At 55.6% G+C, this 14,455-nt stretch overlaps 1 protein-coding gene across 4 annotated transcripts in view; it reads right to left on the bottom strand.

Annotated features, from left to right (window-relative positions):
• Window positions 1–4,174: 4,174 nt before the first annotated feature.
• Window positions 4,175–14,455, bottom strand: part of SLIT1 (slit guidance ligand 1) — a 164,948-nt gene continuing 154,667 nt past the window's right edge. For 3 of the 4 annotated variants that reach the window (XM_036111605.2, XM_036111608.2, XM_036111607.2), the window contains exons 29-37: window positions 13,832–13,971; window positions 13,587–13,680; window positions 10,848–10,985; window positions 9,324–9,561; window positions 7,695–7,825; window positions 7,090–7,244; window positions 5,774–6,062; window positions 5,215–5,426; window positions 4,175–4,451 (exon numbers count right to left, since the gene is read on the bottom strand). In XM_036111605.2, the coding sequence (XP_035967498.2) occupies window positions 4,213–4,451; window positions 5,215–5,426; window positions 5,774–6,062; window positions 7,090–7,244; window positions 7,695–7,825; window positions 9,324–9,561; window positions 10,848–10,985; window positions 13,587–13,680; window positions 13,832–13,971 (1,636 nt within the window). In that variant the 3' untranslated portion in view covers window positions 4,175–4,212. The remainder of the gene's footprint in view (window positions 4,452–5,214; window positions 5,427–5,773; window positions 6,063–7,089; window positions 7,245–7,694; window positions 7,826–9,323; window positions 9,562–10,847; window positions 10,986–13,586; window positions 13,681–13,831; window positions 13,972–14,455) is intronic. The other variant, XM_036111606.2, reaches the window with a different exon arrangement.

The raw sequence follows: 14,455 nt of genomic DNA, 5'->3' as shown, positions 1-14,455 counted from the left end.
AATTTGCTACTTCACTTTAACGCAGAGGTTGTAAACTGGTGGCTCACAGATGTGTTTTATTTAGCCTAGTGTTTAAAAAATTATACACATACACTATGAGTGTTGACATAAAATTTGGTTTCTGGCTTCTCTTTTAAAAAGTGACAGGATCTGATAAAGTTGGTGCATGGTGAGAATCAGCTGGAACTCAGTAGATTGGAAAATGTGCCTTTAAGGTCACCATAGTCCTTGTCAGCTACCATTTGTCCCTATTTTCTTTAATAGTAGGGAAATAGGTCTCTTACCTGCTGCTTTATCAAAAGTGGTGATACAAATTATGGGCCAGGAGGGCATGTGCCCACTTGACTTACTTAGGTAACCTACTGTTCAGACACTTGAGCTTACAACCCTGTTTTACCCCATTTTCTCTCCTATACCCAGTTCATTACTTTTCCTCCCAAATCCCTAATTGCTTTGCAGGCACTGCAGTTACCATCACTGCCCACTCTCAGGGTGACCACGTGCTGTTAGGGTATGACTTGGGCAACCATCATTATGATCTAGTGGGAAATCATTCTGTAGTCGTGGCATCAGAGGGCCAGCTGGGTCCCCTTGGTGGTAGTGGCCTTGCCCAGCCTGACTGCCAGGGCTGGGCCTTACCTAGATGCTCAGGTCATGCATCCTACAAAACTCCTAAGAGCAATTCTGCAGTCTGAAATCATAGCAGAACTACTGTAGAAGTATGTTTGCCTTCTTTCTCCGCTGATCCCTATGAACCACTGGTTCATGGTGATAGGTTAACCTTACAGGACAGTTTGAAAAGCCACGTTGCTTTCTCATCTGTTGCCCTGATTAAATGAAACCTTCAGAGCCAGCTTAAATGTGGATGTGGCTCTGTTCACAAACACAAAATTTGGGTGTGACTGAGACACTTGAAGGGAAATGAGGCTGAGCAGCCTCCCCACATCTCCACATGTGCTGTGCCATGCCAGGGTCTGCCTGCCCTGACATCCCCAGGGAGCGATGACCAAGCCATCCCCTAGACCTCCCCTTCCTCCTTCAGGAGGAACCCACCTCCTCTGCCACTTCAGGAAGACCAGAGAGTTCCAAGGGCAGGTGTCCTACATGTGCTGCATCTGAGAGCCGTCCCTGGATTGGGGCCAGTGTGTGTGGGCAGCTCAGAAACCCCCAAACCCTGGGAAGCAGTATGTCAGCAGCCCCGGGCTCATCCTTGGTGCAGAAAAAGAGATCGACAAGGCAGAACCTGAGTGAATCAATGTCATGTTCACATGGAAGACAAAAGACAATATCCAACACATTCTAGAACAATTCTAGGGAAAGGACAGGTGTGGCTTCCTCACGGGCCTGTTCTAAACCAGTCTCTCTAAAAGAGTGATCCAGACAAGACTACAGAAACCCCTAAACAAAATGTCACAACCACACCACATCTGAAAAGCAAAACGAGACACCGGATATTGACTTTAACATATAAAAATACTATAACAAAATGAAATACAAATATATATTAGAATCTGTTAAGTATTCTGTATAAAGAGATACTTTCGTGGTTAGGCTAATAGCAGGCAAAAAAGGAGACGAGTCTGGCCTTTTCTGACACCTTCACAGGGAGCCGGGGCTACTGTGGCCAGTGGTGATGGCAGCAACCCCAGGACTTGCCCTGCTTGTGTCTCTTCAGTGTGTGTTTAATGGAGAGAGCCAGTGGTGACATCAAAGTGAACGAAGGTCTTACTGAAGGGGTGACAAGGTATGGAGGTGACTTATCAGAGATGACTTTGCCAGAGCCTTCTGGGCCTCAGGGTGAACAGGCAAGATGAGTGGTGATCCAGCTCCTTAGCAACTTTCAGGTCGGTGGTTGAGGGAATGCTGATCCTGGGACACATAGCCCCTTGCTGCCCCCACTCGGGGTGGATCCCAGTGGATCCCAGTCTTCCAGCTTGAAAGCGAGTGAGCGTGGGGCCAGGCTGGGTTGTGGGGTGTTGTGGAGGGGTGGGTGGGGGCTGTGGCCAGCTCACAGGACACTCCCTGTGAACAGACCCCTGTATTCTGCTCTCCCAACCCCACGGCACTGGGAGTGCAGGACTCCTGGCAGCCGTCACCCATCTGCAGGTGAAGAGGCTGCTGCCGGTTGGTGCCCCTCAAGCCCAGGGAGCCTCATCTACTCCAGGGCAGTGGGGAACGGTGATGGCCAAAGGAAGGTAAGTGTCTCGGGGCCAGTGGTCCCAGAACACCTGTGTTCCGTGCGAGGAGTGAGCCAGCTACGCTTGAGCTTTCCTCCATAGATCAGCACCTGCCTCATGCTAGAGCTGCTCTCCACGGTCCCACAGAGGGAGGCTGTGCAGCCCTAGGAGAAGCCTCTCAAGGCCCCAGCTGCTGTCCGTGGAGGGGAGGGGCACTGCAGCCTTGCTCAGAACTATAGTAGAGCCCGGTCCCTCGTGAAGAGTAGATCCAGCCATGAAAACACCTCTGCAGTTGGGCAGGGCAGGATCCCCTTCGCATTACAGGGCTTCCAGGACTCAAACCCACTGGCCGGAGTCCCAGTGTAGTGGAACATGCCAGGCTTCCTCAGTTGCAAGGGGCTCCAGCCCTCTACTGCTCAGCGTCCAGAGCTCCCTCCCCGCACCACCCATGGTGGCTGAGGATACGGGCACAAGACCACCTCAGCCACACCACAGGCTGCTCCCCCAACCCTGTCTTCTGGTTGTAGATGGAAGGGGCCAGGAAAGGGATATGCTCACTCCCCTTGCCCACTGGGGTCCTCTGGGGGCACACTCTCTTGGGGAGACATCTGGGTAGGAGAGTGTGACCTATCTTCTAGCCAGTTTGCCACTTATGCTCAAAGATAAGCTTTTTGTGTTTTCATTCTGCATGGAAAAGAAGGATTTGTAGTCACGTGGCCACATAGTGAGTGACTCAACACAGAGTTCTTCCTTGCAAATGCCTAGGGTGAGCAGCTCTAGCCTGGGCCAGCGTCTGTGGTTGGAGCCCTCGGCTCATCTCATCCCAAGCATGTTGGTTACTCCTGTGATGCTCTACAATTAGTTCGTATCTGTCCATGAGAGCAGCCCAGTACCAGCAGCCGTTCGGCATGTATTTGTTGATGTGATTAATGAAAATGGATCTTCTAGCTCCTCCAGCCTCCCTTCTGGAGCCACAGTGGGAGGGTCTACATTGCTTCTACCTATGTTCAGTCAAACCACCTCACCATTTGATAGCTGAGGAGACTGAGGCCCGTGGGGAGGAAGTTGGCCCAGGGTGACGGAGGCAGCAAAGGTTTCCTGGTGCCTGGCCCACTGCTCCCTACTGGTCTACACTGTGAGGGGATCTGAACCCAGTGTCCATGGGAGGAGACCCCTCCCTGGCTAAGCAGCCTAGCCCAAACCCCCTTGACCCTGTCCCCCTGCCAGTGGCTTGCCAGCATCTTGGGGCTGAGATAGCCCAAGACCAATACCCTTTTGGTGGTCAGTGTCTGGATGTGGTGGTTATTCAGCTAGAACCAAGAACCAACCTCCCCCCTCCCCTCCCCACCATCTTCTCTGGTGGGATCGCCACCCCAAACAGACCCAGTGGGCGTTTCCTCCACCTGAGAGCCCCATCCCTGAAGCTACAATGGTCAACCCATAACTTCAGGATTCAGAGTTCTGGTCCTAAGACCCAACCCCATCCCCAGCCTCATTACCCATGGAGCAGTAGCTGCAGTTCTCCTCAGCCCAGGGGGCAAGGGTCAGTCCCTTCCTGGCCAGCAGGAGGGCCCTTCCCCTCTGCAGCCTGGCCTACTGCTAGCACATGCTGCAGCAGCAAGCAGAGCAGCGAGCCAGGCCGGCTGCCCCAGGGGAGCCTTCAAGGTTATCTGCAGGGGGCAAGGGGCTTCTGAGGCCAGCATGGGCCACAGGTGAGAGGGAAAAGCTGGTTGGGGAAGGGGCCAGTCCCTTTTTCAGACCCAAGTAGTAGGCAAGCAGGAGGTGTCACCATTCTGCACTTCTTGGCCTGACCTCAAGCACACATTCATTCAACAAATATTTATTAAGCGCCTATTTGTGCAAGGCACTTCCGGAGAGGGCGGCCTGCAGACCGGGCCCCGCCCCCGCCCCCAGCGCCGGTGCTCCAGGAGGTCGGCGCTGCCCGCAGGAGTCGCGCCGCCGGCCCGCACCCCCAACCCTGCTGCAGGCCACTGAGCTCCGCTGCAGCCGTGCCCCCTCCCCGTCCAGCCAGGCGCTAGGCGCAGACGCCACAGCCACACTTGGTGGGCTTCTCCACCTCCTCCGCAAAAGAGGTCCCGTCGCTGCACTCAAAGGTGAACTTCCTCCGCTTCAGCCGCAGGCCCTGGCAGCAGCCCTGACCTGGACATGAGCCCCGGCACTCCACCCACGACAGCGGGCGCGTAGTCTGGCAGATGGCATAGCCCCTCTGGACCTGGTGAAAGTCCCGGACAGGGGAGCCCCGGCACTCGGACTCTGGATAGGACAGACACCAAGAGAAAGCCTCAGGGCACACCCCGGGGGTCTGCGCTGGCCCAGGGGGCAAGGCAGGAGGAGGAGGAGGAGAGGCAGCTCCAAGCACCAGGGCCTCTAGCGCTCAGACTCCACCTCCGTCCCCACCAGACATGCACATGCACGGGCTTCCTCCTGGGCCCACAGTCCAGTGAGTAGGAAGGAAGAACTTTCTAGCTGCCAGGAGCCTCCAGGACAGATTGGGCTGCCAGGTAAGTGGGCTCCGTGCAAGAGGAGGCTGGAGGCTGGAGTCTGGGAAGGCAAGAACAATAGAGAAGGAATTTGTGCCAGGAGCAGGGGGGCCTTGGGGACCCTGAAGGTGCTTGAGTTCTGGACTTCTCCCCTTCCCTCTGGCCAGCCTCAGCAGTCTCTATTCCTGCAGAAGCATCTTGGTCACAGGGGCCAGGGAGGGCCTGGGAAAGAGTTCCAGTTCCCAACCCTCAGACTTCCTGCTGCTCCCAGGGCACAAGGTAATGGGGCCAAGATGTGGTGGTTCGGGCAGGAGCTGTTACCCTGGGCAGTCCCTTCTGTAAGGAGAGACCCCAGCCAGAAGGGGCACTTCTCCAGGTAAGGGGGGCTTCAGGGCAAGCTGCGCCATTTATACTACAGCCCCATAGCGGTGCAGGAGAGGGGAGGGGGCACAGAGGGGTTGCCAGGTTGGGAGGAGGAAAAGTCAAGTCACTACTGCAAGTTGTGGAGAGGGCATGTCAGGAGGGGGGCCCCTGACCTTGCTCACACAGCTCGCCCGAAAAGCCAGGGTCACACACACAATGCGCCCCCTTGGTGGCCAAGGCCTGGCAGTGGCCATGCAGGCACTCTAGGCCCCCACAGGGGTCTGCAGGTGCCCCAGCCTGGTTGCACAGAGCCCCTGAGTACCCATCCTGGCACTGGCAGCTGTAGGAAAGAGCGTCGAGGGGCACACATTTTCCATGGACACACCTAGAGGGGACAGAGAAAAGGTACTGTGAGAATAGGCTGGAGCCAGTCCAGTCCTAGGGTACCCCACAACCCCAGCCTTGGCGTCATGGGATGTTATTCTGTGCCCAAGAGCAAAGGGGAGCAAAGTGTGATTCTGTGTCCTTAGGGATGCCTTCCTAGTAATACAAACTGAAAATCAGAAAAAAATAAAACCCTGTGTTGGGCCACATGTTCCAGTCTGGGGGTTTAAAAATATAGTCCATTCAGCAGCCCTCACCCTGGCGATAGGAGCTTGCAGGGAAGGGAAGGAAAGGGAACCCGTAGGTGGGGCAGGGGGTGAGGGCTCCCTGAACCCAGCCCAGGCTCACTTGTGGCCATGGCAGGGGCCGTCTGCTGGTTGGTCGCAGTGCAGGCCCCCCCAGCCGGCCTCACAATGGCACACGGGCCCCGGAGCGGCCCTGGGCTGGCAGATGCCATGGAGGCAGTAGAGCTTTCGGCAGGGCTCACAGCCTGGCACCACGCCCGGCTTCATCCGAGTCTTGGTGAAGTCCTGCAGCTCGTTGTTGATGTATAGGTTTCGGATGCAACCATGGAAGCTGGTGCCGTTGAGGATCTGCCACAGGCGGAAGGCGGCTGAGTTCACATCCACTGGCATCCCTGGGGTGGGCAGGAGGGGGCAGAGCTGGGCCGAGTCAGGCTCAGACCGTGCCTGGCACTCACCACTGAGGTCCACTGGGCATCTGCACAGTGTTCCCTCCCGCCATCGGCCCTTCTGTCTCTGCAACCCTGGGCCAAGGTCCTTTGCCACATTGGAGGGTCCAGACTCCTTTCCCGGAAGAAATAGAAAAGCTGCCCCCTCTGTGACCAGAGCCCGGGGGTGCCAGGCCTAGCTGTAGCCAGCTGACAAAGAAAGCCCTGGGTGCCTAAGGTCTGGCTGCCGTCATCCAAGGCTCCTTCCTACCCTGTGGGACACCAGCTCTTACCTCCTTACTCCAAAAGCAACAAAGAACCAGAGCCTAGAGCTTTGTCACCTGTTTTTGTGGTCATCACAGCAACCCTCTGAGGTTGGAGAGGCTAAACCCCATCTGGTACTCAGTGACTTGCCCGAAATTGTACGACTAATAAACCGCAGAGCTGGGATTAGAACCCAGGGTTCTCTCCTTCACAGCTGCCCAAAGTCTCGCCAGGGCCCTCTGCAGCACTGAGAAAGCCCCACTGTTGCAGAAACCTGACTTGTCTGGACCTGGAAATGTTTGCCTGCAAAGCACAGAAAGCTACCTGGGAGGTCCTCAGCTGATGCATGGACTCTGAGCCTGGGCCTCCCGCACCAGCTCTGAGCCTCAGAGGGCTCCAAGACTGGGAATGGACCCTGAACACTTGACAAGCCCCTCCTGGCCCAAAGCCAAGAGGAAAGGTACCCACTTTGGAAGACAGCTGGGAAAGGTCCAGGGTCCCCTCAAGGACAGGCCTCAGACTGAACCCAGGTACCCATCATTCTTGGTCAGCCTGGGCTCCAGGCTGGGAAGGACAATCCACCAGTGGCTTGGGATACCCCCACAGTCCAGTGGCCTGGGCACCAGCCCTCCTGGCAAGCCTTAGGCCAGAGAGCAACAGAAGCCCCACCTGGAATGGCTGTCCCCATCATGTGAGCCAGCCACAGCCTCTCCTTGGGCCAGGTCCTTACCTCCCACGTAGAGGGGGGCCTCGCTGTTTAGCGTGTAGTGTTTGCCAAAATTGTCCATGGTCATGGGACTGCCTCCATCGATGGAGAGATTCACCATCTGGTCAAAGGTGACCAGCTCAACAGTATGGAACTGCCCATCGTTGATCGTCTCAGCACTGGAAGAAGATGGGGTGCCCCCACCGCAGGGAATGGGCTTCAGTTCGGCCCATCTCTGCCTGGGCCCTTCCCCAGAAAGGCCACTGGTACAGCAGCTGTTTCCCAAGGAATAACATCTCTAAGGGAGGAGGGTGTGTAGACCCTGTGGCCTAGGGCCTGGTCCCTCCTGCTTCCCTTCTCGGGACACCCTGGGGAAAGCTGAGCAGTTTGGGGCAGGGGTTCCAACTTACCATCTCTCCCTTCCCACGAAGGAGCCCCCAGTGAGGAGGAGGAGGTGGGATAGGGAAGGCTGGGCCCACTGCTCAGGCCTCAGCCTCAAGCTAGGGCCGCACTAGATGGTTCAAATGCCCTTCCCACTCAGGCAGCCCAGGTCCTGGTGGTCCCGATAACCACCTGCTCTTGGCCCAGGAGACCCTGAGGGAGGGTGGGGGGGCATGATGGAGCCCTACCTGTAGATGGCAGAGCTGGGGTAGCTGCCCGGGTCGTAGCTGACACGCACATGACCCTGGTACAGCTCCACTGCGATGTGGTCATTGTCCCCATTGTACAGCAAGATCCCGTTGTCCTCCGCCGTGGAGACCTGAGGGGCGAGGGCATTCTGTCGCACCCCAGCCCACACAGCAGGGCACGGGTAGGTGGGGCAGATGGAGGACCCACATTTGGAAGAGGAATGCTGTGTGCAGAGCGGTCCTCCCCTGACTACCCAGCCTGCCCAGGGGACACCTCCTCCAGGGGATGCTGACAGAGGCCAATAGCCCCTGGGTTCAAATGCCATCCACTGCCAGGCTGGCCAGGGCCGCAGAGAGAAGGCAGATGGACCAGCTGAGGCCTGGCAACTGTGTGCTGGAGGGGCAGGTAAGAGACCTTAGGGCTACCTGCCCAGAGAGGAAAGTCTGATGGCTGTAGGGTAGCCTGTTCTGTGGGCCTCTGGGAACCACCAAGAGGACAAGTGTAAGGAAGGCTAACAGCCACGACCACCCCAGCCTGGAAGGAGCCATTCAAGAGGTAGTGCCTGTCTCTGGAGCCGTGCAAGCAAAAGCTGGAGTTACCTGGGGAGGGAGAGCTCTCGCCGATGCTGTAGGAACCCAGAGCCTGCCTTGTCCCTCTTCCCCCATTTCTTCTGGTGAAGAGCCTGACTCCCTGGTCTCATAGGGCTGGCACAGGGCCCAGGCTGGACCCATCATATCCCCCCTCTCGCTGGACTCTGTGGCCAGGCCAGGGATGGGCATGTGGCTGAAGGCAGGCCAGAGATCTGCCCTGAGGCCGTTGATTGCTGTCCTACCAGCTGACAGGGCAGAGCCTGCGACAAAGGGGGGGTGGGCAGCGGGGCAGACTTCCCCTAAGGAGGGGCCTGAGGCCGTGGCTGAGAGGGTTTGGGGGAATTTTATGTTGTTGAGCAGTTAGGCTAGCTGCATTCTCTCAGTGTAGACCGTGAACGTGGGCAGGATTTGGGAGAGGTGATGAAATAGGGGAGAGCATAGTGAGCACACTGGGAGGCTGAGGAGCTCTGTGAGCAAAGGAGAAAGAGACATGGCTGCTGGGGTAGGGAATGCAGGAGGAAGAGTGAGCTAGCCAAAGAGGACACACAGACTTTTATCATCTTAATGTGACGTGCACCCTCCCCTCCTCTCCCTCCCCAAGAACTGTTTGGCAAACAGTGCCGTTCAAGTGGGATGTGCTTTTTGCCCTCCACAAACTGATGTTCGGAGATGAAATTCAAGACAGGAAACAGCAAAATAAGGGCCCCAGGGCCAGGAGGCTAAAGATACAAGGCCAGAGCTGAAGCCTGGGGCCAACTCCGGCCGTGTCCCAGCCACGTGGAGAGTGTGCGGCGCTGAAGGCTGGCGCTGAGGAGCCCGTGAGGGTGGCAGGAGAGGATCCAGCTGCCCGAGACCACTCCCCCACCCCCTTCCCTGATCTGAGATTGCTTTTGTGACCTTCCCACGTCTGCTGGACCCATATCCAAAGAGTTTTGATTACACAGGCTCCTCCCAGTTCTCCGGGGCAGGGATGCCCCCCCACCCCGCTGCTCTGACCTGCCCGACTCCCCTCTGCGACCGGGCACCCTGGGCGCGCACCTGCAGCGTGATGTTGGCCCGGGGCCAGTTCTGCAGGTCGGTGAACTGCAGGTAGGTGTCCCGATCCACGAAGTTGACACTGAGCAGCTTCTCGCACTCGGGGCCGCCGAAGCCCGGGAGACACTGGCACACGGGCCCACCGCCCTGCTCCACGCAGCTGGCCCCGTTCTGGCACTCAGCCCCCTCGCAGGGGCTTCTGGGGGCGGGGGGGCGGGGGGGGGCCTCACAGAACTGCCCGCTGGGAGGGGAGGGGATACAGGTCAGAGACGGCCGGGCAACGGGGCAAGGGGACGCTTTCTCTCCACAGTCCTAGAGAGAAAGTCGCTGGACATCTTGCGGAAGTGGATCCTTAAAGCAACAGAAGATGCTCCTAACGAACACTTTTCCCGAGAGAACTAGGAGCCGGAAGGATACCAAAGACAAGGTGAGAAACCGGTGTGGTCCCTGGAACAGCATCATCGCTATCCCCTGGGCATTTGTCAGAGATGGAAAACCTGAATCTGCTTCTTAACAAGATCGCGTGCAGATCAAAGTTGGAGAAGCACTCATGGCTCATGGCAGTCAAGTCTGCTAGCAAATGTTACTATTGCCCATCTCACAGGAAAAAAAACAGACACAAGCAAAAGAGTGAAGACGCAAATGACTAAAGAAATAAAAGAGGGGACAGGACTACAGCAGGGAGTTCTGACCCACACTACACCCACCGCACCAGTGCTCACAGCAGCCGAGAGCAGAAACAACTCAAATGCTCTCAGCGGATGAATGTATACATGAGTGCGGTCTGTCCGTACAATGGAATATTACTCAGCCACAAAAAGGAATGAAGTTCTAATGCATGCTGCCACATGGATGAAGCCCCAAAACAGGATACCAAGTGAAAGAAGCCAGTCACAAAGGACCACAGATTGTGTGATTCCATTTAGAGGAAATACCCAGGATAAGCAACTCTATAGACACAAGTACTAGATTATTGGTTGCCTGGAGCTGAGACTGGGGTGGGGGGTGACAGGTAAGAGGTATGGAGTTTCTTTCTGGAGTAATGAAAATGTTGATTATGGTTAATAGATGCACAATTCTGGTAGTATACTACAAGCCACTGAATTATATACTGAAACTGGGTGAATTATAGGGCATGTGAATTATAGTTCAATAAAACTGTAAAAAAAAAAAAAAAAAAAAGACCCAAGCAGAGCCTGGGAGGTGGGTGTCCAGAAGGAGGGCAAGTACCCCCCATCCCAACCTTTCAGAGAAGTCCAGCTGTGAAGATAAGTGACCTTTATGCCAGGAAGTGTCTTCAGAGAGGTGCACTGGGCAGTAATCTGTACCCACCTCCCACTCCCTCCACCAAACAGTTTAGGAACCCCGTGCCTGTGGTCTGAGTGATCAGGGGACTTTCCCCAAGGCCACACAGCTGGGGCTGGCACAGCCATGGTTAGAACCCCAGGATCCAACTTCCAGACGAGGACCCTTACTCCCTCCCTTCAGCTATGCTTGGGGGCTCCTGCCAGCCCCGGGGCCACTCACCTGTAGCCCTCCGCACAGAGGCAAGAGTAGCTGTTGACTTCGTCCACACACTGGGCCCCGTGCCGGCAGCGGTGGTCCCTGCAGTCATCCTGGTTCTCACTGCAGTTGTCACCTGCGTAACCTGGTGCACACTCACACCTGGGAGGCGACCAGGGGTGGGGGGCGGTCAGTCCCTCACTCAGGAGCCTGTGGGGTCGGGGGCCATGTGTGGACAGAGAACCAAAGGCCCGTGCGTCTCTAGGACAACCAGGAGGTCAAACAGTGCCCCAGAGAGAAAGCTGCCCCCCAGCCCATCCTGGGACCCTTTTCTGGTACAGGAAGGGAGCCTTGTGTGGGCCTCTGTGTGGGGGCAGGTTCTGGGCTGGGAGGTTGGACATCCAGTGGCATGAGAAGGGGATCTTGTCATGGAGGACCCACCATGACCACTGACAGCACATCCAAGGCCAAACTTCAGCCCCTCTCGACCTGCCCAGCTGCTCTCCAGAACAAGGCCCTGAATCGTAGGGCTCAACTAGCTCTCTTCTCCAGCCTCCCCCAGCCTCCTGGCCTTCCCCCCCAGAAAGCTAGTACCCCCGCTCAGGGACACCAGGCCAGCCCCCAGCCTGCCAGCTCTCACTGTGCCACACTGGTCACCTGGAGATCAACTATTTGCCTATCAAATAAGGAGCACACTCTACCTACTTTTCAGTCACAGCCTTGCAAGATGCTCCCTGTCCTGCTCCCCCCACATCAGGCCCACCCTGTGGTCAGACAGGTCTCCACTGTCAACAACCCCCACTCCACCAGCCCTTCCCTACCTTCACACCTATTGATTCTGAAACATCCCCTTCTCTCTACCTGCCTCAGTTCAACCTGGCCAATACCACACCTCCTCCAGGAAGCCCTCCCGGCTGTCATCAAGGGATCCCTGTTGGAAACTCTTCCAAACTAAACTGCAAACTCCAAGCTCAATCACACAACCTGTCAGGCAGGTGCTCTGCTCCTGCCTGGATGTTTTTATTCATTCCCAGTTTTTCAAGCTGTAAGAAATACTTTTCTACCCAATAAGAATATATACGTGTATGTACATGGACACACACACACACATACCTAAAGCCAGTTTCATGCCACAATACTCCTTACTACATAAAATGACATGATGCTCGGATGCTTTCTCTTTTTTAGGTCTTGTTTTAAGATTTTATTATTCGTGAGAGAGAGCACGCGAGCAGGGGGAAGAGCATAGGGAGAGGGACAAGCAGACTCCACACTGAGCGCCAAGCCTGACATGGGGTTCGATCTCAAGATCCCGAGATTACGACCTGAGCCAAAACCAAGAGTCAGTGCCCCTCTATTTTAATTTTTAATTTTTACTGTTAATCTTGACGCAGCCTAGGGATCATAATCCACTGCTGGGGCTAGAGCTGCAATCGGAACAATGTTGCAGTAGCTAAGCCTCCGCCCACATTTACATTCACTCCTTCCCTCCCTCACTTACTCAGTGAATGTACTGAATACCTGCTGAGTTCCAGGCACAGCTGAGTTAGTTCCATCTCCCCTCCAAGAGGGGAGGGATGCAGGGCAGTCCTGCTTTATTCCACCACCTGAGGTCCAGCCCCTCCGAGCAGCGGGCATACCCCTTCATTTGCCACTGCCCCTTGGTCTACCGTGCCAACTCCACCCCAGCAGCTCACCCACAAGTGCAGCATCTTTGCCGCCTTTGGATGGAGGCTCCCATGCACCCCTCCGTCTCCAACTGGACCTCAGTAACCCCTCCTCTTGCTTCTTGCCCTTGTCCTTGGGCAGCTCCTGCTGGACGGTGGGCTCCCTGAGAGGCTCCACTCCCCACCCTGGCCTGAGTGGCTGGGGTTGGGTCCCTCAGCCACAGGCCTCAACCCTGACCACCTGTGCTGTCCTGACCAGTGGAACAGGAGTCCCAGAAATGGGACTATGTTTACAAAGCTGCAATGGAAACATTTTAAAAGCCCATGACTTTCATGTAGTCTTCAGGTGACAGTGCACTTCCATATAGGCCAGTAACAAAGACAGCGACAACAGTCAATGACTTCTTATCCAAACCTCCTGGGGCAAAACCACCAGATAGGTTTTGCAATTCTGAAATTTTGGCATTTTGGAAAGGTTATACAATGCCTAAAGCATTATGTAACACATCAGTGGGCTCTGAGGAAGCCCCTTAATTAAACATGTTCACATTTCTGTAGCAAGATGTCCGTATGTTCGCACTACACGGCAAGAATAGTGACCCTAAGTAGCTTCGTAATAGTGGGGGTCAGGTCTTATTACCAAATACGTTCAGCTCAGACCAGATTTTGCTATCAAACGGGCTTTTGGTTTTCAGAGTTTTGTGCATTTTGTAATTGGGGAGGAGAAATTGTGGATCTGGAAAGATAAGAGCCCTTCATGGAGCACTTATCAGATGTCAGACTTGGAGTGAAGCGCTTTCCATGCATTTGCTCATCTGACCCTCACAGCCACCCCAGGAGGAAGCTACGGGGGCGCCCGCTTTGCAGAGAAGACTGGCTCAGAGCGGTCAAGGCATCCAATCAGGGTCCGGCTGTAAACCCAGGTGTGGCTGCCCGAAGCTGCACCCACCACCACCCTGTCCCCGCACTGACTCGCAGGAAGCGTGTGTAGCCAAGACCAAACCCACTTAAGTAAGGAAATAGAATGGGGACAGCAGAGGGGAGGGGACTTCAAGGCCCATGCCCTTGTCTGGACCTGAAAACGGGCAACACTGACCTGGGCCCGTCTGGAGTCCCCACACACTGGGCCTCGTGCTGACATGGGTTCAGATCCGGGGAGCAGAAGTCCACCAGCTGCTCACACGCCCTTCCTGGGGAAAGGAGGAGGAAGAAGGAGCGAACTTCCCCCAGGCTCTGCCAGGCAGCTGGCCCAGCAGAAACCTCCTGCAGACACTGAGGGAGGGCCCCGGCCCTTCGGTCCCCAGGAACGGGGCTCAGGGCATGAGACCCCACCACACTTACCCGTGTACTGCAGGGGACACCGGCAGCTGTAGTTGCCCACGCCGTCCACACAGACGCCCCCGTTGGCACAGGGGTGCTCCACGCAGTCGTCCGTATTCACCTCACAGGTTGGTCCTTCAAAGCCGGTGGGACAGGAGCACCTTGGGGGGGGGGGGGCAGGTGAGGAGAGCAGGGCTCTGTACAAACGCTTCCCTGAACACACCTACCCAAGAGCTTCAGAAACGCGCACACACCTCTCCCAACCTAAGTGTGAGCTGGGACGTGCCTGGAGCCCAAAACCCTCGGGCACCAAATAAAGGGACAATTAGGAAGGTAGAGGTTTCCAAAGTGACTGGACAAACGCTTTTGCAAGAGGTTCCAGTTCTGTGCATTAAAAATCACTGAAGGGAGAGCTCACGGGATGGTCAGCTGATCGAGCATTAAAAATAACTTTTGAGGACAGATCAATCCGGGGTTTTTGGCATATAAACTCGAAAGGGTTTCAAATAATTGAGTGACGTGCTACAATAAAACTTCTAATCCCAATGACTTACGTGCACAGACTTTCTCAGCGTTTCTAGCTGTATACATATTTTTAAAAAAGGAACATATTGGATGCTGAGCCTTCTCTCATTCTGTCATATT

The sequence above is a fragment of the Halichoerus grypus genome, chromosome 7 (assembly GCF_964656455.1).
Source record: "Halichoerus grypus chromosome 7, mHalGry1.hap1.1, whole genome shotgun sequence".
Classification (NCBI taxonomy): Eukaryota; Metazoa; Chordata; class Mammalia; order Carnivora; family Phocidae; genus Halichoerus; species Halichoerus grypus.
The sequence above is the reverse complement of the archived record's forward strand: the minus strand, read 5'-3'. Positions and strand labels throughout refer to the sequence as shown.